General features: G+C 39.9%; 1 protein-coding gene across 1 annotated transcript in view; it reads right to left on the bottom strand.

Annotated features, from left to right (window-relative positions):
- The window catches only part of LOC115436826 (contactin-associated protein-like 4), a 262,042-nt gene extending 253,364 nt beyond the window's left edge, over nt 1-8,678 (bottom strand). Inside the window, exons 1-2 of the mRNA XM_030159784.1 lie at nt 8,528-8,678; nt 5,135-5,245 (exon numbers count right to left, since the gene is read on the bottom strand). Of these exons, the coding sequence (XP_030015644.1) occupies nt 5,135-5,245; nt 8,528-8,678 (262 nt within the window). The remainder of the gene's footprint in view (nt 1-5,134; nt 5,246-8,527) is intronic.
- Nucleotides 8,679-21,703: the final 13,025 nt, after the last annotated feature.

Below are 21,703 nucleotides of genomic sequence, written 5' to 3'. Positions count from 1 at the left end.
TGCTCAGTAATTATGATGTGAAGGATGTCAAAGAAAAGAAAAGTGGTCATGAGACACTTCTATAGGAGTCCCAGTGTGAGTTAGTTCAAAGGTCTAGAACTGTAGAAGCTCAACACAGATACTGAAGAAAAGACACTATTTAATGACAAACAGATACACTTTTTAAGTTACTTTACTTATTTTCATGTATTTCTATGAAAGAGCAACTGTTTAAAAAACACACATAAAGAAAATTTGTGGAGAAAATACAATAAAACCTCAGATTGTAAATGTGATTCTACATGTGAGTTTATCCATTTATTTGGGGAATAAATTACATGAAATAACTGAAAGTAAAAACCTTTTTTGCTTCGGCAATAACTGTACCATCAAACTGTATGATCACTGTATCCTTAATCTGTTCATATGTCATGCATCAACATATTTATGTCAGGTGACAGACAGTAGAGAGGAGGAGGAGGAGGAGGAGGAGGAGGAGGAGAGGCTGTAAATTCACAGGTGAGGTTAAATAATAATGGATAGGTTAGTCGTGTGAAGAACTTTGCAGAATGCATTAAATTCTTGTATTGTCCTCAGATATTCAGATATACTTTATAAACTTGTCAATTACTGAATTTTTTTCTGACTATGATTGTTTGCTTGTCTGATCAGCTCGACATGACGTGAAATTATGATTGCAAATGCAAAAAAGTATCAACTTTCAGGAGTGCTGCCTTGGAGCACTTTAGTGTCCACACCAAGGTCAAAATCAAACCTCCTCCCTTGGACTGCTCCCATAGCTATGATATGATGGATTCACTTTTTCAAAGCAGCGTCTAATAGTGTCACATCTTTTGTCTTTGTTTTTATTTTTAGTCCAACGGCCCAAAGCTCTGATGGACTGTTGGAAACAGCTGTTGTCCATCGTCCGTAAACAATTTTTCAAAAATCTTCTTCTCCGAAAGGATGACTCAGAATTATCCTCATTGTCAGGATGACTTGATATTTGTTGTGGAACATCACTGGGGTGAGGTCTACCAAGTATGTTCAAAGAATTGGGAAATATTGATTTTTGAATTTTTTACGAATTTTTGAAATTTCAAAAAAACCCATTGGTTTATAATCTGTTTATCGTTCATTCTTTTCATGTTCAGTTGAGAATCCACAATTGAAAAAGGACAAAAATGACTTATTTCATTATTCATGTACAAATTTTTTTTTTAAATTGTTGTTTTTCACTCTTTCGATTGTATGCACGAATTAAAAATTGTAAATAATCAAATGGACCAAATGTGGGGTTTCATGTTGACATTTTTCATATCTGATTTAGTCTGACCCTGAAGTTCCTGACTTGTTGGTGTGTTGTTCTGGACAGTCGTGGGTTTGCTAGTATTCTGTCTAATGCATTCTGCAATAATGGAGAATCTGGTGTTATTCAGAGGCAGCAAACACATTACTGTGAAGGAGGACGACATAACAACTGGAAAAATGGTCTGGATCTTCCAGGTTCTGTTGTTTTGTCTAATACAGTGGGTCCATGGGAGACAAGCTAAGGAGAAGACACTTCACGGAACACATGAAGAAGTCAGGAACTTCAGGGTCAGACCAACTCAGATATCAGAAATGTCAACATGAAACCTCACATTTGGTTCATTTGATTATTTCCGATTTTTAATGTGTGCGTACAACCGAAAGAATGGAAAACAAGGTTTTTTTTATTTTGATTTGTACATGAATCATGAAATAAAGAGTCATTTTTTCATTTTCCCACTGTGGATTCTCAGTTGAATAGGAAAAGAACGAATGATAGACGGAGCGTTTATAATGGGACACATTTCAAAGTGCTGTAACTTGACAGCAGTTGACGATATCAATATAATTACTATTGGAAACAGATAGGAAGTCACATATGGGCTTTCATTTGGTGCCATGACCTTTGACCTTGAGTGACTATGAAAGGTCAAACCCAGACCGTAGATTTTGGCTATCCAGCTAAAAACATGTACAAGCAAGAGGAAAAGAAACACGGAAAAAGTCAGTTCTACAAGAAGCACGTGCAATATGATGAAATATACTAGTATCACGACTTGATTGATGACACAACCTTTGACCACAGATGATCTTGAACAGGGCTGTGTATTGGCAAGAATCTGGCAATACGATACAAATCACAATACTAGGATCATGATATATCACTATATATCATGATACTGTTAAAAAGGCAATTTTTTGTTTGTTTCTTTTTTTTTTAAAAGATAATTTCCAGGAAAAATTGAATTACACCAGAAATACGTACAGACACTAAACACATTTTTATTTGCTCAGAACAAGATCTAATGCTATATCACAAAATTTTTCTAATTCTCCTAGTTTCCAAAGGAACTATCATCTGCCTCTCAGACAGTCAAAAGTGCCTTTAGGATGCTTCAAATAACCATTATTTAATAAAACTGTTAAATAACAATAAATAAGACATAAACAATCAAGAAAACCAAAAAACAAAAATGAACCTCTGTCATATCTGCATTTGAATAAATACCTAAAAATATCTATGCAGTACTTTTTAATATCGATACAGTATTGTGAAATGAAATATTGCGATATATTGTAAAACCGATATTTTCTAACAGCCCTAATCTTGAAACATCAAACAAATGTCAATTAATGCCTTTATATATACTGGACTTGATTTGGAAAGCTGCAGAAGGACAGGGCGGTTTAATGTAAAGTAGCACATAGATAATCCCACAGTTTTATGTAACGTTTGACTGTTTTAAGACTGACAGCTGCAGCCACAGTCTGTGGGCACATGTTTACACTGTATAACTCAGCTAACTGAACCAAAACTAATGGACTTCGGACTAATTAACAGGCAGCAGAACCACACCTCAGCATTTCAATGGTCTCCAGAGATAATGAAGCAGTTGCGCTGACAGTGAAGTTCTGTGTAGGTCTACTTTTTCTAAACAGAAAGTCAATCATGAATCAATAAAGCATTTCATAAAAAATCGGAACCAATACCAGCTTTGGTATCAATTCCCATCGCTTCTGACTTAAAGTTAGACCATGTAATCACACAGTCTGAGGCCTGGACATTGTGGTTTAGGCCCAGCTCCTTTCAGTTTCCCCAGTGGTGACAGTCATTCAGATCCAGACTAAAGCTGTCTTCGCCTCTCAACCAATTCTGAGATGTGATGCCAGGATAAAGCTCTGAGGCCTGGTCCCTGCAGAAAACTCCACAACAAACCATGATCTTCATTTAGTCGAAGCCTCGCATCAGCATCCAGCGCAGCGTTCCCTGCTGAGCTTTTATGTCGGACAAACAAACACCATTCACATTTGTCCTTCTGGCACCAAACCTCCGATATAAACCTCCTACAGAGACTAAAGACGTACAAAGCAATGACTGCCGCTCCTTTGTCAGACCACAAATCTATAAATCTGATCCTCTGTTTACGTCTATGAGCATTCGCTGGTGATTTACTTTAATCTTTGTGTATCCAATAAAACCTTTGTTTTGCAGCTCTGTGCATAATAAACAAACTGTCTACTTGAAGGAATATGTGTGAAATGGAAATGATACCTGTTCTGAATGTGACAGGAGTGTCTTCACAACAGCTGTCATGAAGTTCTTTCAGCTGTGTGGGAAAGTGTGCATGATTTAAAATAATAATTTAAAGTGTATTTAAGAGACATTACTAACTATTATGTTATTTTTAAATTTTTGGTCTTGGATGAACTAAAAAACATCAGCAGCTGTGAACCCTGATTTGATCTGAAGCTAAATACTCCATAACTTTAACAGGGAGGCTACACAGGAGCTAACAATGTACCCAAATTCAACGGAGAGAAGATGAAATTTAGATAGAAATTAGATTAAAAAAAAAATAAAAAAAAAATTATGAAGAAGCTACAAATGGCAAAAAAAACCTCCACTGAGTAAAAAAAAATCTAAGCAAGTGTTACAGACAGGAAATGAAAACAACCCAAAAACACATTTTACGGAGCAGCGAGCTTCAAGAAATACGTAACAGAGAAGAGAACTTTTCAGAGATGATAATAAAAAAAAAAAAACCTACGGCAGTTTAATGTACAATTACTACATGAAGTTAATAGTTTTCTATAGAAATGAAGTCAGAATTTTCTGTTTCTATAAACTCTATTACAGGGGTGTCAAACTCATTTTAGTTCAGTTCCACATTCAGCTAAATTTGATCTGCAATGGGCCGAACCAGTAAAATAAGAACAGAATAATATATAAATAATGTCAACTCCAAATTTTTCTCTATGTTTTAGAGCGAAAAAAGTAAATTTGCATTATGAAAAGGGTTACATCTACAAACTATCCTCTCAAAAGATGTGAATAACATGAACAAACTGAAAAAATAAGTGTGATCTTCACAATATTCTGCCTCAGTTTATCATTTCCACATGTACATTAGAACTGACAGATCACAGTGGATCTACACACACACAAAACATTTAGAAACAGGCAGAATCTTCCTAAAATTGTACTGACTTCTCTTAAGACATTTCAGGTTGTTCATATTTGTTCAGGTTATTCAAATTTTTTGCAAAAATATATTTTGTTTTAGTGTAAATACATGAAAATATTTACATTTACAAAGAGAAAAATTTGGAGTTGTCATTATTTCTATGTTATTATGATAGTATTTTACTAAACCCTGCCCACTTGAGATTGAATTGGTCTGAATGTGGAACCTGAATTAAAAGGATTGTTATTATCAGTGTAATTTTTGTATTTCACAAATTCATCCCAAGGGCCGGACTGGACCCTTTGGCGGGCCGGATTTGGCCCCCGGGCCGCATGTTTGACACCTGTGAACTATTACATGAGACTGTTTAAAAAAAACCTTTAGATTGAACATTAAAATGTACTATTTTATCACAAAGCCAAAATGTTTTGTCCATAGTAATGTTTAACATACATGGACTGAAAAAACTAAAACTAAAAACCACAGTGCAACATTTACCAAACACACTTTTTCTTTCCAGTCCAATATTCTGCACAGTTGAGTCAATTTCAGTTATTTCATCTAATTTAATATTGTTTGTTTCAGTGTTTGTTCTACCATGTGTTATATCCGCTCATTAATTCCCTCAGCACAAACAGATGAGAGCGTCGTTTCCTTACCTTCTCTTCTGTTGAGTTTGGCGAAGCCCGGTGCATGGCTGACGGACAGCTGAGACGAGCTCCTGAAGGACGATGGCGGCAGACCGGACACCAGCGGGCTGTCACACACACCTGTCGGCCAATCACAAAGCAGAAAAATCTGAATGGTAAGTATGGTTAGGACCGGCTGTGTCGTCAATGACACATCGGAGCGTGAGTGTTTCAGTGACCATAACTGTCACTGTTCATGCAATCAGAAATATTCCAAAATACATTGAAAGAAAAGACAGACTTTGTGTTTTCCAGTGATTTACGGGTCATTACAGAAGGTAAAAGCTCAGAACCACAGCAGCCTGAGACACAGACGGACCTGAACGAACACAAACGCACAGTAGGAACAGATACTTTGGGCTTTTTTTTTACAATGTTTTCATGGTTGTGATTTGTTTTTACTATTTTTTGCTGTGTTGTTGTGATTTGCCTTTATATTTTAACTGTGTTTTTACCAAGCTTCACTGTGTTTTTACTGAGTTTTGCTGTGATGTTGAGGAGTTTAACAAGAAAGAAAACACTAATCAACAGATTCAAGGGTGACGAAAATACATCTAACCCCCAGTAAGTAGTAAAGATGGTTTACTGTTGCTTTTCCACTCTTTCTATTTTGCTGCATCACCACTACTACATCCATTACATGTTCTATTCTGCTGTTGTCAAGAATTCTATGGGATGAATCTGAGCTGATCTTGAATTTTTAGGACTAGCAGCATTGTACCCGTGGTGCCATAATGCCCTCCTGTGGTGAAACAGCGGCATTGCACCCAAACGCCCTCCCGTGTCCCGTGGTGCAACATCGATCGGACAGATATCAATGGGACAGAAACGGGGCGGGGCCGAAACGTGCTTTTTATAGTAGAATGTCTAATGATGAAAGGCCCATTGACAGTAATGCAGTTTGTGTGTTCACTTGGATGACATGTAGTGATGGGCAATTCATGAAGGAATCGTTCAAAAGAATTGATTCGTTTAAGTGAATGAGTTGAATTGATTAGCGAACACAATTGATTCGATTCAGCAGCACTTTGCTAATATTTTGTTTATTATCACATAAACTAGTCAGAATCACTCATTAAGTTGGAGGTGGAAGGGATTTTTGACACACCATGCAACAGGTCGTCTCCACGGCAACATCTCGGATTGTATCACGAGACTAGTTGCCAGCGATGGATGAACGGAGCCAAGGTAGTGAACTGCTGAATGAAAAAGCGGCCGAGTAGGGCTGGGTCACTGAATGGACCCGCTCAGTCGTTCACGAATCGATGATTCATTGAATCGCTTCACGAATCGATTAATCTACTGAACTGCTGAACGAGACTACATACCCCAAGTGTAAGAAGACAGAACAGAAGCCATATTAGATTATGAACAAACAAGGCCAATGTAGCGATCTGCAGTCAACTATTTTTGTAATGTTTAAAATGTTCAAGTTTAATTGAAAGAAAACACACTAATAAAACAAGTGTTCAGAGAACGCAAACCTCCGCCAAGCACCCCTAACAGTGTGCATGTGTGGATCAACTATTTCTTTTTAAATTCAACAGTTTCCAGGTTGTTCCATACAGCAGAAAAAGTTGAAGCTCAGTACCAGTCATGTGTCTGTCCAATTATATTAAGTTCCAATCAGTATTTGTTGAGTTCTAATGAAAAATGTGTCATAAATGGGATTTTCAGTGTTAAATGTAAATGTCCACAGAGTCCACATTCCACAGTGGATGTGGACAATTTAGTTCCAGATACAAGATATTGTTCTAAACTACAGGTGGATCAAATTGGAGGCTAATCGGAGTCATTTTGAATTTTTTATGAATTATCAAAAATTGCTCAATGATGAGAGATAGGAAAATTGTAGATGTTGTGACCTTGCTGTGACCTTGAACTTTGACCTACTGGGACCAAAATGTAATGGGTTGGTCCCAGGGCCTAGGCCTATCTGTGGGGAAGATTTGGGAAAGATGGTTGTAATGGTTTTCCCCTAAAGTTGCTAACAAACAAACACGCAAACAAACACACATACAAAGTGATCACAATGCCTCCTGGTGGAGGTAATAAAATTAAACATGCAGAGTACAAAGTTGTTTTAAGCAACATAAAGGAGACAGACAGACAGACAGACTGACTGACTGACTGACTGACTGACTGACTGACTGACTGACAGACAGACAGACAGACAGACAGACAGACAGACAGACAGACAGACAGATAGATAGATAGATAGATAGATAGAATTAACTATTGACAGTAGTACTACATTGATATACACGTGGAAAATCTTTATACTTCTTCATATCTTTATACTTTATCTTTATCTCTTTATACGTCCGCTTGTCAAGAGGCGTGGTGGATTAAGCATACACTTGGCAATTTGGCTCCGCCAGTTCACGACCAACAACTGCAAGATGTTCGTTAAATTGGTGATTCAAATGGATTCAGAAACAAGTTAGTAAAAAGAATTGGACTTCCCATCACTTAATGACAAGTCTGCAAGCACGGTAGAAATGCTAAAGAAGCAGAAAGCCAGCGCTGGAAGACAACAACACACTGTTAGAGAAGCACTCCATGGAAGTGTCTGCAGTGTAACAGGCCTTAGTTTACAGCTGGACAGGAACTGCTCTATGGAGTTCAACCAGGGGTTCAAAACTGCTGGGCTGATTTAGAAAAAAGACATTAAATCAATAAATACTGGGCCAAAATAATTGTTGCAACATCCTAAATCTCTTATTGGTGTACATTCTGAGAGTCTTATTTAGTAACTAGAAAAGCACTCAGAGAGCGCAGATCTCCACCAAGGCAGACCCCCCCTACCCCCTCCCCCCAACACCACCAAAATGTAATCATTTGCTCCTTGTGCCAATATCAAAGTTTCCTGAAAATTTCATCCAAATCCATCCATAACTTTTTGAGTTATGTTGCTGACAGAAAAACAGACAGACAGACAAACCCCCATGAAAACATAACCTCCGCCTTTCCACTTGCCAGAGGTAAAAAAGTGTTAAACCTCAGTTCCTCTCTTTGTCTTTTTCTGTTATTCCACCTGTTTTGACCCTAAAACAACACAATAAAGCAAAACCACTCACGAAGAGGCACACAAGCACATACTCACAGCAGCTTTTATGACAAGTTCCAAGTGGCCCGTTTCAATGCAATATTTTCTCTGGGGTTATTGGCACAGAATACTACGGTTCTTACATAGCGTGTGGTCATTTCAGTCTTTTGAGGCAGAGCTTAGTGTCTGTTCTGGAAATTAAAATATGATCAACTTAAATTAAACACTGCTAAGTTATATTTTTTACATCAATCCCCTGAAAAGAGACGTTAAACACAATGTTCTTTGTAAATGGACACCAACAGTGAGGTTACACAGGAGTGTTTTGATGTGGGCAGAGACGTCCTGGTGTTTTATTGTTGTTTTGAGTTTTTGTGGCATGAGGCTGAGTGGTTTAGAGACGAGCTGAGCATCTGCTGCTGAGACCACAATATCAGACAGACGAGGAGATATATTTTTCTCCATGTCTGACAGCAGTTTTTGTTACTATCAGCGGAATAGGAACTCATTGATGCAGCAAAGTTTTATCTCTCAAAAGTATCAGCTTTTCAGCTTTCCAGACAAGAGGAAAGCGACAGTTCTTGCTTCTAGCTAAACTTGATACCTTTACTTTTCAATGGACCTCATTCATGAGAAAAAGGTGCTTAAGTATAAGGTAACAAACAAAGAAGGCAAAGAGCTCCTAGACTGATAAAAGATGTCTGAGTGTGCCATACCCGGCAATATTTTAAAAGACTCAAGCCGACAAAAGAACACCTTTGACCAACAAACCCCTCATCTTTTATAACCAAGGCTACGTTCAGACTGCAGGTAAATGTGGCCCAAATCCGATTCTTTTTGCCCTGTGTCCGATCTATCAACAACAGTTTGAACAGCACAAATCCGATTTTTTCAAATCCAACCTAGACCACTTTCACATGTGGTCCTAAATCTGACCCAGACCACTTTCACATGTGGTTCTAAATCTGACCCAGACCACTTTCACATGTGGTCCTAAATCTGACCCAGACCACTTTCACATGTGGTCCTAAATCTGACCCAGACCACTTTCACATGTGGTTCTAAATCTGACCCAGACCACTTTCACATGTGGTTCTAAATCTGACCCAGACCACTTTCATATGTGGTCCTAAATCTGACCCAGACCACTTTCACATATGGTTCTAAATCTGACCCAGACCACTTTCACATATGGTTCTAAATCTGACCCAGACCACTTTCACATGTGGTCCTAAATCAGATATGTATGGGATATTTTCCAATGCGACTTCAGTCTGAACAGCCAGGTCGCATTTATCCGACCTTTACATCACTGAAATGTGACAAACGTCACGTGTTCCCTCAGTTCATACTCAAAACTGATAGAAGTCACATTTAATGTGTAATATGAACGAGCACACAAAAAAAATCGGATTTCACCAAAAAATCCGAATTGTGCATTAAGACCTGCTGTGTGAACACAGCCCCAGTGAATGTTCGCAGCCAATGAGAAGACATTCCATTCTATGTTCCTGTGATATTGTGTTTTAAAAGAATCGGACAGATAACAGGAGGGCAGGGTGAAAGTTCCTCAGGTAGGAGCACGTCTTTAATCAGAATCAATATACTTCGTTCTACCCAGGGGAAACTGTTGTGTGTTACAGTTGCATCATGCAAGTATAATAAAAAGTAGCAGGAAAGAAATTATCAATACTACAAAACATACTCATATACATTTGTATAAAGCTCTAAATACACACGCACACACACATCAAATAAACATATACACAAAGAAGTACACATAAATAATTGTGCAAAAACACTGTTGTGTGAAAAATGGCGCATTAATGAATGAATAACCAGTCTAATAGTGTCCACTTGTATGCATGAATGGTGTAATTGTGCCTTCACTGATAAATGGAGGCTGTAATCCTGTTGATGTGGAGATGAAAGGTGCTCTGACGGACTCATTACAGGCCAGATACTGATGGAGACCAATCAGCACTGGCACAAGAAACCTTTACATGGTTTAGGGATGATGGACGGCAGTAAAAATAACATCATGCATTATACATAATGTAATGAATGTTAATTAGGCTTGCTTTAATTAGCTCTCTCTCGCTCAGTCCCAATTAAAAAATAACTCATAAATATGACATGTATGACAAGAAGAGTGAGCTGATCAGGGTTCCATGCATGGTGCGCGGTTTATGTTAAATCTGTATTTCATGGAGAAAAAAAAAATATTTATTTTGCATCAGGCTTTACATAGTGTAATTATAATCCCTCCAGCCAAAGAGTGTGCGCATCACATTGATAAATATTCATAGTTTTCTTGTTAAGCTCCACACGGTAAGCTAACACCAAACTAATGTGCCTCTGTCCAAAGCGTCTCTGTTAATGGATGTTGTTCTTCACCTCAGAGACAAGAGCCAATTACTATGATTCACACTGTACTCTGATCCAGGCCCACAACTCTGACAACAAGGCTTTAGCTTTGATTACTCTGTCAACATGAGTGTGCTTCATCTCAACAACAACACAAGGTCTTCATATGCCTCTCCATATCCAACACGGCCTGATGATTTCACATTTTAAAGAGGAACAAAACAACAAAAGCCGTCGAGTCAAACCGAAATATGACAAGCCCAAATTTTGCTTAACACATTAATGATCGACTGGTACATTGGCCGGCCAATATATCCGGTCGATATTTGCATTCCTTACTTGTATCGGCATCGGACGATGCGTGGGTACATTTGCCAGTATATTTTTCCTGGCATGATTTACAGACAGACGTCCACAGGCAGCCCTGTGTGTCGTATGGACCTCACAACTGGTGCATACAGCACCAATGAGAGAGAGAGAGAGAAAGAGAAAGAGAGAAAGAGAAAGAGAAAGGTATGTCGCAGTACTCATGGAGAACTCCCCACAGTGTTAGGAACTATGCACCCCACCCCCCAGTCTTACAATTTAGTCACTCAACACCCCCCCACACACGCACTTGTGTACCTCAGAATTTCAGTCTGCAGGCGAGCCTGTACCTCACAATGTGTACGCACAGACCATACAACCGTACGAAGTGAAAGTGAAACTTAACCTCCTCAGACCCAGCTATGGGTTTCCTGTCCACATTTGTGGACAAGAGTTTCACAACTTTATACAAAAAAAAGAAAAGAAAACTGTCCACCACAAAGGACATTCCCTAAAAATTTGAAGAACTGCATCTGAAAAAACTGTTGCATCATGATGTTTCCAATATAGGCACTGATTTACTAAAAAACAAAAAAAGCTGGTACTTTGCTGACATTTTCTGGGTCTGAGGAGGTTAAGACACTTTAGTCATGTTCCCTGTGAGAGGGTATTCAGCGAGGTCAGCCAAATATATGAGAAAAAGAGGTAAAGGCTGATGGAAGAAAATGCAGAGTGTCTGTTTCCTCTATTATAACCTGCAGCTCCTAAACTGGGACTATTAAAAACTTTCAGTGAGGGGGTGTGGGTAAGTGGAGCAATGCGCATTATTATTATTATTATTATTATTATTATTATTATTATTATTATTATTATGCACAGTTCTTTTTAAGTTGTCTTTTGTTTTGTATTGCTGTTTACACTTTCCATATCTTAGGAAAGTCATTTGCACTACAAGAGGTTCTGTAAGTTAAGTGCACTAAAACTGAGGCCTAAGCACTAAAAGACTCTGGGAAATAGTGGGTTACTTTTAAAATTAACCATAGTACAGTGTGCACTATATTATGCTGCTTGCTTGTTGTTACTGTGTGCAATCCTGTAATCAATCAAATGTTATTTATATAGCGCCAAATCATAATAAAAGTTATCTCACAACACTACATATAGAGTTGGTCGAAACTAGACTCTCAAGCCAATTTAGAGAAACCCAACAGAATCCTCCAGGAGCAAACACTTATTATTATTTTAATTATTTTATTTATGCTTAAATATTTATTTTCAAAGAAATTACTTGAAGAATTAAGAGCACTGATCTCTTTTTGTTTTATTTTTATTTGAATAAATGCTACTGTATGCGACATTACTTGTTCTACCTCACCTTTCTACATCTTTTTACTATTTGTTTAATATTGTTTTATGTCCAATAAATATTTCTTTTTTTTAATTGAGACTCATAACATTTGTTATCATTGTCTTTTTTATGATGTAAATTGAGGGAGCAAAAGCAGTATGGGTTCCAAATATCAGCTCGAGAAAATCGGCAGCCCATATCTGTCATCGACAAAGGCTGATGAAAAAAAAAATTGGCATCGGCTCTAAAAAATCCATATCGGTCAATCCTTACCACACACCCTAACAAATTTTGACCCACGTACTCCGAAACTGTCCAGTTGAGCATGAACACCAGCAACATTGTGTATGAGATGCAGGAACATCAACATAGGAATCATAGGATAACCCAGTGGTCCATGTCCACTGACCCATGAAATCCGGTTTTCTGACGTTAATTGGCTGTCATTGAAACTGGCACCAGGGCTGTATACAAAGTAAAAGCTGAGCACATTGAAGCCTGGAACCTTGGGCACATTGTTTTCCACATTCAATAAAACGCGTGTATAGTACACCAAACAGCCTGCTCTACCAGGGTTGCCAGATCCCAGATGGGGTGGTTCTGAATTCAGCAGGGCAGGTCAACTTCAGCTGAGTGAACCAAATTTGGGCTGGTTTGAGATCAGTTTGTCATTTTTCAAATATCCACATGTTTGAGGTAATGAACTTAGGGCCGACAGAGCGAATGGGCATTGGCTGTAATCTGGGCATTAGGTTTGACCCCTGACAGTGCATCACAGATACCTGCTGGTACTGACCTTATTCTTTGTCTAAATGGATATACTTGTTGTACTTTTGTGATGTTACTTCTGTTAGCTTTATCACCCTTTATTTCCAAAAACATTAACTCTGTGCAGCATGGTTTACTCAGTTAAAGGATGGTCAAATATCTGACGGAGAAATTAGTTTCTAAATTAGGACTGACTTGAACTCCTGACCTGATCACAGTTTGGTGGAGTGTTACATTAGGTTCGGCTGTAAAGCACTAGTCATTTATTATCCTCATAATTACCTCCATAAATTCCATAATTACCTTTCAACACATGGTAATTCAAATAGTCTGACAGGAAATGATAATCCTGTCTACTTATGTGGACTCCAACAAGGGCTGTAGAAAATCCGCTCCGACCCAGACTTTGGCTGATCACGGGTGTGTTTAGGCACATGGAGGGGGTTAAACACATGACTGACAGCTGGAATCACTGACCACTAGTGACATTTCCACATTGTGTAGGCTATGGGATGGCACCACTCACTCTAGTGGAGGCCAGCTGCCAAGAAGTGGAACTGAGGATTCTGGTTTTTCACTTAATGTTTCAGCCTTAAATGTTGGTACTTGGTACTAATATAGTAATAATAACTGAAGTTCCTGTGTAACGTAGATCTCTGCTACTACAGACCACAAACTACTGTGTTGAAGTTTTTAAATATCCTACCATCAGATTTAACCCATAAAGACCCAGAGCTACTTTTCTGGCAGTTCCCAAATGATTTTTTTTCTCTCTAACCTTTCTTAAGTGATTTATCTCCATTTATTTTAATATTATCCTCTGTATTTTGCATTTTACAGTGTAATCATGTATTTTCCAGTATATTTAATTCACTGATCATGTAGCTGTTCATGAAAAGTCAGTAAATTCAAAGGTTATCATATCAAAACAGAGAAAACTGAAGAAAAAACGACTTTTTCAGTCAAATCTATCATTAACTGAACATAAACCCAGTGTGTCCATCCACTGTCACTGATCCAACTCCATAGGTTTTACTGGGGAATCAATGTTGGAGAACAGGGGCATTCAAATCCAGTCCTTGAGGGCCAGTATCCTGCATGTTTTACATATTTCCCTCTTCCAGCACACCTGGAAGCCATTCCATCGTTATCAGGCTTCTGCAGAGCATGATGATGAGCTGATCATTAATGGAACCAGGTGTACTGGAAGAGGGAAATACCTGAAACATGCAGGACACCGGCCCTCGAGGACCGGATCTGAAAACCCCTGTTGTAGAAGATGACAGTGTTTCCACGTTCACTAAGGAGCCTGTTAACGTCCAAATGGGTCGTATCTGATGATCATAAAAAGATAAGTAACTGTATTTTACACCAATTCTTCACATGAATTGACAGTAATAATGGATCAACCAGGATTAAACAGTTTAGATCAGTAGATGCTTTTGGTCGATGGTGGTTGTTTGGGTCTTTATGGGTTAACATTAAGTCATGTCTGGAGTTGTGTCTTCAATCAGTCATGAAATCATTTAGGATACTTGAAAGTTGGCAAAGCACGGCAAACAAAACGTAACCAAATTCAACATCAACATTTTAGCAGGAGTGTTACCAACAGCTAACTACAGACATCATATAGGCTCTTACTAGTGCACTGATATTAATACAGATATCTAGGGACTGAAGTTAGTAAATATGTTGTTCCTGTTTTTTACTTCATTTCCCATCATGTAGCGTTGTACTGCACTTCCCGTCAACCGTCACGGGCAACACAACATAACTGTTAGGGCTGTAAGAAAATATCGGTTCTGCAATATACTGCGATATTTCATTTCACAATACTGTATTTATATTAAAAAGTACTGTATCGATATTATTAGGTATTTATTCAAATGCAGATATTGTGGAGGTTCATTTTTTTGTTTTTTGTTGATATTTTATTTATTATTATTTAACACTCTTTTATTAAATAATTTTACTTCCTTTGTTGGGATTGGACAAAAATACTGTTCTGATCTTTGTTCTGAACTAATAGAATCTGAACATTTGAAGAGGATCTTAAACTGTAATGTCTGTAAAACAGAATTTCAGTTTGAACACAGGAACATTTTGTGATATAACATTAGATCCTGTTGGGATCAAACAAAAATGTGTTTAATATTTGTGCAGATTTCTGCTGTAATTCAATTCTTCAAGGAAATATTTTTTTAAAAAAGAAACAAAAAATTGCCTTTTTAACAGTATCAAGATATATGGTGATATATCGTATTGTGATCCTAGTGTTGTGATTTGTATTGTATTGCCAGATTCATCCCAATACACACCCCTGATAACTGTAAGGCTAATGTATTCCAACATTACAAGTACCTCCCAAAATATTGGTCCTATCAACTTGCTGAGATACTTAAAGGTGGGGTCTGGGATGTTTTCTGGAGTATTTTTTACTATATTCCTTAAAATCCCCTTCACGCTCAGATTACAGCTAATTAATTAAATGCTCTAACACAAAAATTTTAAAAATCAGTCACCTGTGGAACAGACAGGACTGAAAAAACACCAATCATTTTGAGCGCCCACTCGAAATGATTGAACGGTGATATGTCTATCAAACTCAACTGCCATTCACCCCCCCCCCCCTCCCCCCCTCTGTGCTTACCCCTCTTCGTACATGAATTGCGCGTTCCCAGAGGCTAGAAGCCCTTGTACAGGAAGTGAAGCCAGAACCTGGTTCTATTAGTTCTATTAGGATGGAAAGTTCACTGGCAAACTGTTTAGTCACTGACATAAATGACTAGGAAATGTACCATTAGTCCCACAGGTCTGAACTGGGGCTGTTCTGGAAGAGTGGGGGGTTAGAGGAGACTGAATGAGCTATGCATGGATACGCCAGCCGCAGGCTCAGCCGGGGCCGTAGTCGGGGTAGGAGCCCGAGACGTACGGGACCGGAGCAGGGGACGGAGCCCCAGCCGGTGTCGGAGACGGATCGGCCAGGCCTGACCGGACCGTAGACGACGTCGGAGCCCAAGCCGGGGACGGAGGCGGTGCTGGAGCAGAGCCTCAGCCGGTGAACTGTTGCTGTGCACTGTGCAGCGCTCGTGAACCCTCAGGAACAAGCACTGCACGTGCCACTACTCTGGAGGCGTGGCTTCGGAGGGACGTCTGAAGAAAGGGGTTTGGACTTTTGAATTGAGTATTTTCAAAATGTGGCTGCTCGAACCGTTTTTGTAAGATGTCAGACCCCACCTTTAATGTGGAGATGGGACTATTCCTCAACTGTAGGAACCAAACTGCCTGTTAAAAATGTCTCAGTTTCACAGAACAGTGCAGATACACACACACACACACACACACACACACACACACACAGACGCTCTGAGACCTTCCAGTATTATGGTATAGATGCTAGCAGCAGCATGTATTTTATAATAGTGATATTTAAAGAATCATCAAACCAATCACTGCCACGTAACAAAACAACCAATCACAGCAAAGTTGAGCATCGCCTCCAAGCAACCTGAACTAGTGTCAACCAATGAAAAAGTAATAATAATAATAATAATAATAATAATAATAATAATAATAATAATGGATTAAATTTCTCTTGTGCTTTTCAAGGCACCAAAAGCGCTTTACATTATTGATCCATTATTCATTCGCTCTCACATTCACACTCAGTGTAGCAGTACAAAGCAGGACTCCAGGTTCCCAGGTATGTTGTGTTGTATTGAATTAGTTGCAACTGAACTGACATTCAGTTCACTGGCACTTAAAAAACAACCTTTTAAATAATTCTTTCACTGGCAGCAGAGAAGTTTTGAGAGTCATACATATTTAATTCAACTGCTTAAAAGTCAGGGATTTAATGCTGTCTAGCTACTTAGTAATCATCACAAGGCGTCCATCACTTTGTTTCTCTTAAGATGTAGTCTTTAACCCAGCAGACGTCAGTTGCTGTGGGCGATGGTTGAGCCTTCAGAGTGAATTGCAGGTGAATTACAGTCGTTTAAAGAGGTGAAATGCAGGGACAGATCTCCAACGCTGAGTGCTGTAATCCCCGAGGAGATAATGTGTGGTGAGAGCAACAGTGTGTCTGAGGTAACACTGGAGAATGAGAGCAGAGTTGAAAAACACCAGGCAGCGTTTCCTTTGGCATTTAAGGGTGGACGTCTCTGACAGCGTGACCAGTGGAGCGCAAACACAGGCAGCGCAGAGGAAAATGGAGCTAAATGTTGAATACCTGCTGAACTCTGCAGCCACTGAACCTGCACCCACCCTGCCTGTGTTGGCCACAGAGCCTTCCGGAATGTTCAACTGTCCACCAAACTAATGCTGCTCCATAACTAGGGACGGGAATCGATAAGAATGTAGCGATTCTGATTCCATTATCGATTTTGCTTAGCGATCCGATTCCTTATCGATTCTCATCGGGTGAGGGAATAAAAAAGTATAAATGGGTGCATTTGCATTAACTGTCTTTTATATTTCCATCTCTGCACAGAAAATATAACATATACAGTATGAACAAATAATACGAATAGATGATGCCCGGCCCAGTTTGGCAGGGGGGGGGTGGGGAGGGGGGCCTACAGTGAAAGTCAAACTACAGACTCTTTACTAATTGCTCTATTGCCACATTTCCACTATGTGGAACCGGTTCCACTCTGCTCGTCTCCCGTTGTTGTGCACCTCATGTCCTTTCCCCTGCCTTCGGAAACTTGTATTTGAGGGGGTACAACGTTTGTTGCCCGCACCGGAACTGGGCCCAGATGACGACCTGGTATTCACTCTGCCGCTAGATTCACAAGTGCCGCTGAGTAGAGAATCAAATGAATCACATACTGTGGACAAATGTTTGAGCAGACTGGAGGGATTCCACCTTTAGAAGAAAAGGAAGCTTTGGCAGAGTTCAACTGGACCTGGTGTGGTCTGTTTAGACCTGGTGTGGTCTGTTTAGACCTGGTGTGGTCTGTTTAGACCTGGTGTGGTCTGTTTGGACCTGGTGTGGTCTGTTTAGACCTGGTGTGGTCTGTGTGGACCTGGTGTGGTCTGTTTGGACCTGGTGTGGTCTGTGTGGACCTGGTGTGGTCTGTGTGGACCTGGTGTGGTCTGTTTAGACCTGGTGTGGTCTGTTTGGACCTGGTGTGGTCTGTTTAGACCTGGTGTGGTCTGTTTAGACCTGGTGTGGTCTGTTTAGACCTGGTGTGGTCTGTTTAGACCTGGTGTGGTCTGTTTGGACCTGGTGTGGTCTGTTTAGACCTGGTGTGGTCTGTGTGGACCTGGTGTGGTCTGTTTGGACCTGGTGTGGTCTGTGTGGACCTGGTGTGGTCTGTGTGGACCTGGTGTGGTCTGTTTAGACCTGGTGTGGTCTGTTTGGACCTGGTGTGGTCTGTTTAGACCTGGTGTGGTCTGTTTAGACCTGGTGTGGTCTGTTTAGACCTGGTGTGGTCTGTGTGGACCTGGTGTGGTCTGTTTGGACCTGGTGTGGTCTGTGTGGACCTGGTGTGGTCTGTTTAGACCATTTCTGCCTCAACACCATGTTGTCTTCGTTCTGACCAAAACAATGCAGTGTACGTGTGACGTCATCGCACATGCATAACGAACGCGGAATCGATAAGCAGAATCGTTCAGCAGGCAGGCAAATGATTCCAAGGAATCGAGCTACTGGGATCCGGTTCTCAGAAAGAACTGGTTCTCGATTCCCATCCCCATCCGTAACAGATGCACCACCGGTCTCTGTCTGTTCAGCTTTATGTGTAATTGAAAATAAACCCACACTTTACTCATGGCATTTACATTCAACGCATCCAGGTTGACATTTCTAAAACTGCAGAAATGTCAACCTATTCACCTCTAAACCATCAGTGAGTGGCTGAAGTGAGCGTTTGGAATGTGCAAAAATATTACTGTGACCTTAGAAAACCCACTTGAGAAATGAAGGTGAAGATTTTTTGCATGAACATGAGAGCACTTTTGGACAGGAAGTACAGGTGACTACGAGAGATGATACGATTCATGTCAAGTGTGAAAGGTGAAGGGCTTCTTGACAAAATGAGCTGGGAAGAAAATAAGGGGTGTCTGCACTCATAAGAATACTGTGGTACAGAAGAACTAACAGTGACCTAAAAACTCAGTTATATTATAGCTATTATATTTACGGCTGGGACTTCAACGCATTCATTTCAATTACAAGAAAAATAACCGGGTTAAGAAAAATAACACACTTTATAGCATTTTATTTTTACACTCCAGACAACACAGAACGTTCCTGAGAGCATGTGTTTCCATCATACCGATCATACCGATGCACTGAACAAGTAGAAGCAGCAACATTAGGCCAATAAATAACAGAAGAAGAATGATGGCTGAGACTGGGGCCATTTCCCAATACCAAGAACGCAGAGGACAGTCTTATGAGTACGGTCTTGGTAAGAACCGTCTCAGAGAACGTACTTCCTAACAACACAAGTCTATCTGTAACTGAACGGCTGCGTACTTGCAGACTTTCCTCCCTGTCTCTGCTGTATTTTAGGGATGTAACCATTACTGGTATTATGATAAACCGCGGTAAAATTTCCGACAGTTAGTATTCCCATTTAAATTGTAATTATTATGATAACCGTGTTCTATTACTGCACTTTGAAAATCACGGTGATGCTCTTCATTTCCTGGACAAGCAGCGGCACTCCAGGCGTGTGTATGCAGTTTGTAATGTTTGGCCTCTGAAAACATGGTGGAAGGCACCTGCATGGACAGAGCTCCAGAGTTTGGGGATAACGGGCTCCCGCAAGGACCCGGTCCGTCCAATGGCGAGCGCACGGACCCGGGCGCGTCCAAGCAAGCGTGTGAGTGAGTGCACGGACACGGTCCATACGAGCGCGGACCTGGTTTGTCCAAGTGAGCGAGCGCACGGACCCTTTTCATTCTCACACGCACACACGGACCGGGTCCGTGGTACTGTAAAACCCACCCCGGCCCCCGCTGCTTCAGATCCTCATGCAGCAGAGAAACCATCTCAGTTTAGATACTCAGGACAAACTCCAGCCAGTGAACTTGAACTGTACAGACACATGATGTGTGTAAAAACCAAAGGAGAGGAGGTTTTATGAACTGAAGGACATTCAACACCAAATCCAATGACTGACCTCCAGAGGAACTGGACCAGAGGACACTGACCAGGACTGAACCACTGACCAGTCTGGGTCAGATCAGCCGAACATGTTTTAAAATCCTAATTCTTTCAGAATATTTACATTTGTTCATGAAACAGTTCAGGAAAATATGATTGTGTTTCACTTTCTGTTTGTGTGTACAATAGTGTATATGTGTGTACAATAGTGTATATGTGTGTACAATAGTGTATATGTGTGTACAATAGTGTATATGTCTGTACAATAGTGTATATGTGTGTACAATAGTGTATATGTGTGTACAGTAGTGTATATGTGTGTACAATAGTGTATATGTCTGTACAATAGTGTATATGTGTGTACAATAGTGTATATGTGTGTACAATAGTGTGTATGTGTGTACAATAGTGTATATGTGTGTACAATAGTGTATATGTGTGTACAATAGTGTATATGTGTGACACTGGGAATGATTTGATCTGGAAAATGGTCAAACCAGCTCCATTATGACCTGTCCAACTACTTTTTTCCCACTCAAAAAACCATTCAGGAATCTATAGGAGACTTGATACAGAACTGGATTGGTAAACAGAATCCACAATAGCATTGATATTGATAAAATCCTATCAATTTCCACCCCTGGTGCAGATATCTGTTATGGCCATGAGGTGCTATCTTTAATACACATTTGTGTGTTTGATGTGACATGTTAATATCTGAATGTTTCTGCCACAGAAAGTACATTGTGTGTGTGTTTGGGTTTTTTTCTAAATACAACTTGGTTACATTATTTCATTGTGTGTATAAGTAGTTCTTGAACATTTTGAACACATTACAACAATACCGCGATAATAATGATAACCGTGATAATTTTGGTCACAATAACCGTGACATGAAATTTTCATATCGTTACATCCCTACTGTATTTACACCATCTGCTCCAGAATGTCTAAACCTCAAATCACCACAATGTCACTGATTTGATATCAACACATTTGTACTAGTATTTACATGTCATTTATACATTTTGTATATTTTTCAAAACTACAATACATTTCATCGGTTCAACCAGGCACAGCCACTCAGGTCCCGGCCGAGACAGCGGGCTAACGGCCGAGCCGGCACGAACTGCATCTTGGGAATTATTTCCCAGCCAAGTCTACACGAGTCACCAAACAGTGCATCCTTGGTTTAAGCTAGAGACAAGAACAACATCTGAGTATTCCATGGGTTCTTGGTTTATGTGGACTTGTAACTGGAACGGTACCTGGGCAACGACCGATGACGTTTCACGAGAACGCGAGAACGGAAGAACAGACATGAACGCGTACTGAGAGACAGCCAGGGTTCCTCGGCCCAGTGGACAGCACATTTAGCTACATTTAAAAAACGGATGGATGGAAGCCTAGATAAGAGCACTGGTGTGTTCAGTCTATGGCACAAAGAGTCTGGATACCACTGCAGTCATTCAAGCCTCCAGTACCCTCTAAATGACAAACACATTACAACTGGTACAAACACCGGAGCTAACGCTAATGCTAATGCTAATGCTAATGCTCCTATTCCAACCACTCCACTCT

Source organism: Sphaeramia orbicularis, chromosome 17 (assembly GCF_902148855.1).
Source record: "Sphaeramia orbicularis chromosome 17, fSphaOr1.1, whole genome shotgun sequence".
Classification (NCBI taxonomy): domain Eukaryota; kingdom Metazoa; phylum Chordata; class Actinopteri; order Kurtiformes; family Apogonidae; genus Sphaeramia; species Sphaeramia orbicularis.
Note: the sequence above shows the minus strand (reverse complement) of the source record. Positions and strands in the feature narration are given on the sequence as shown.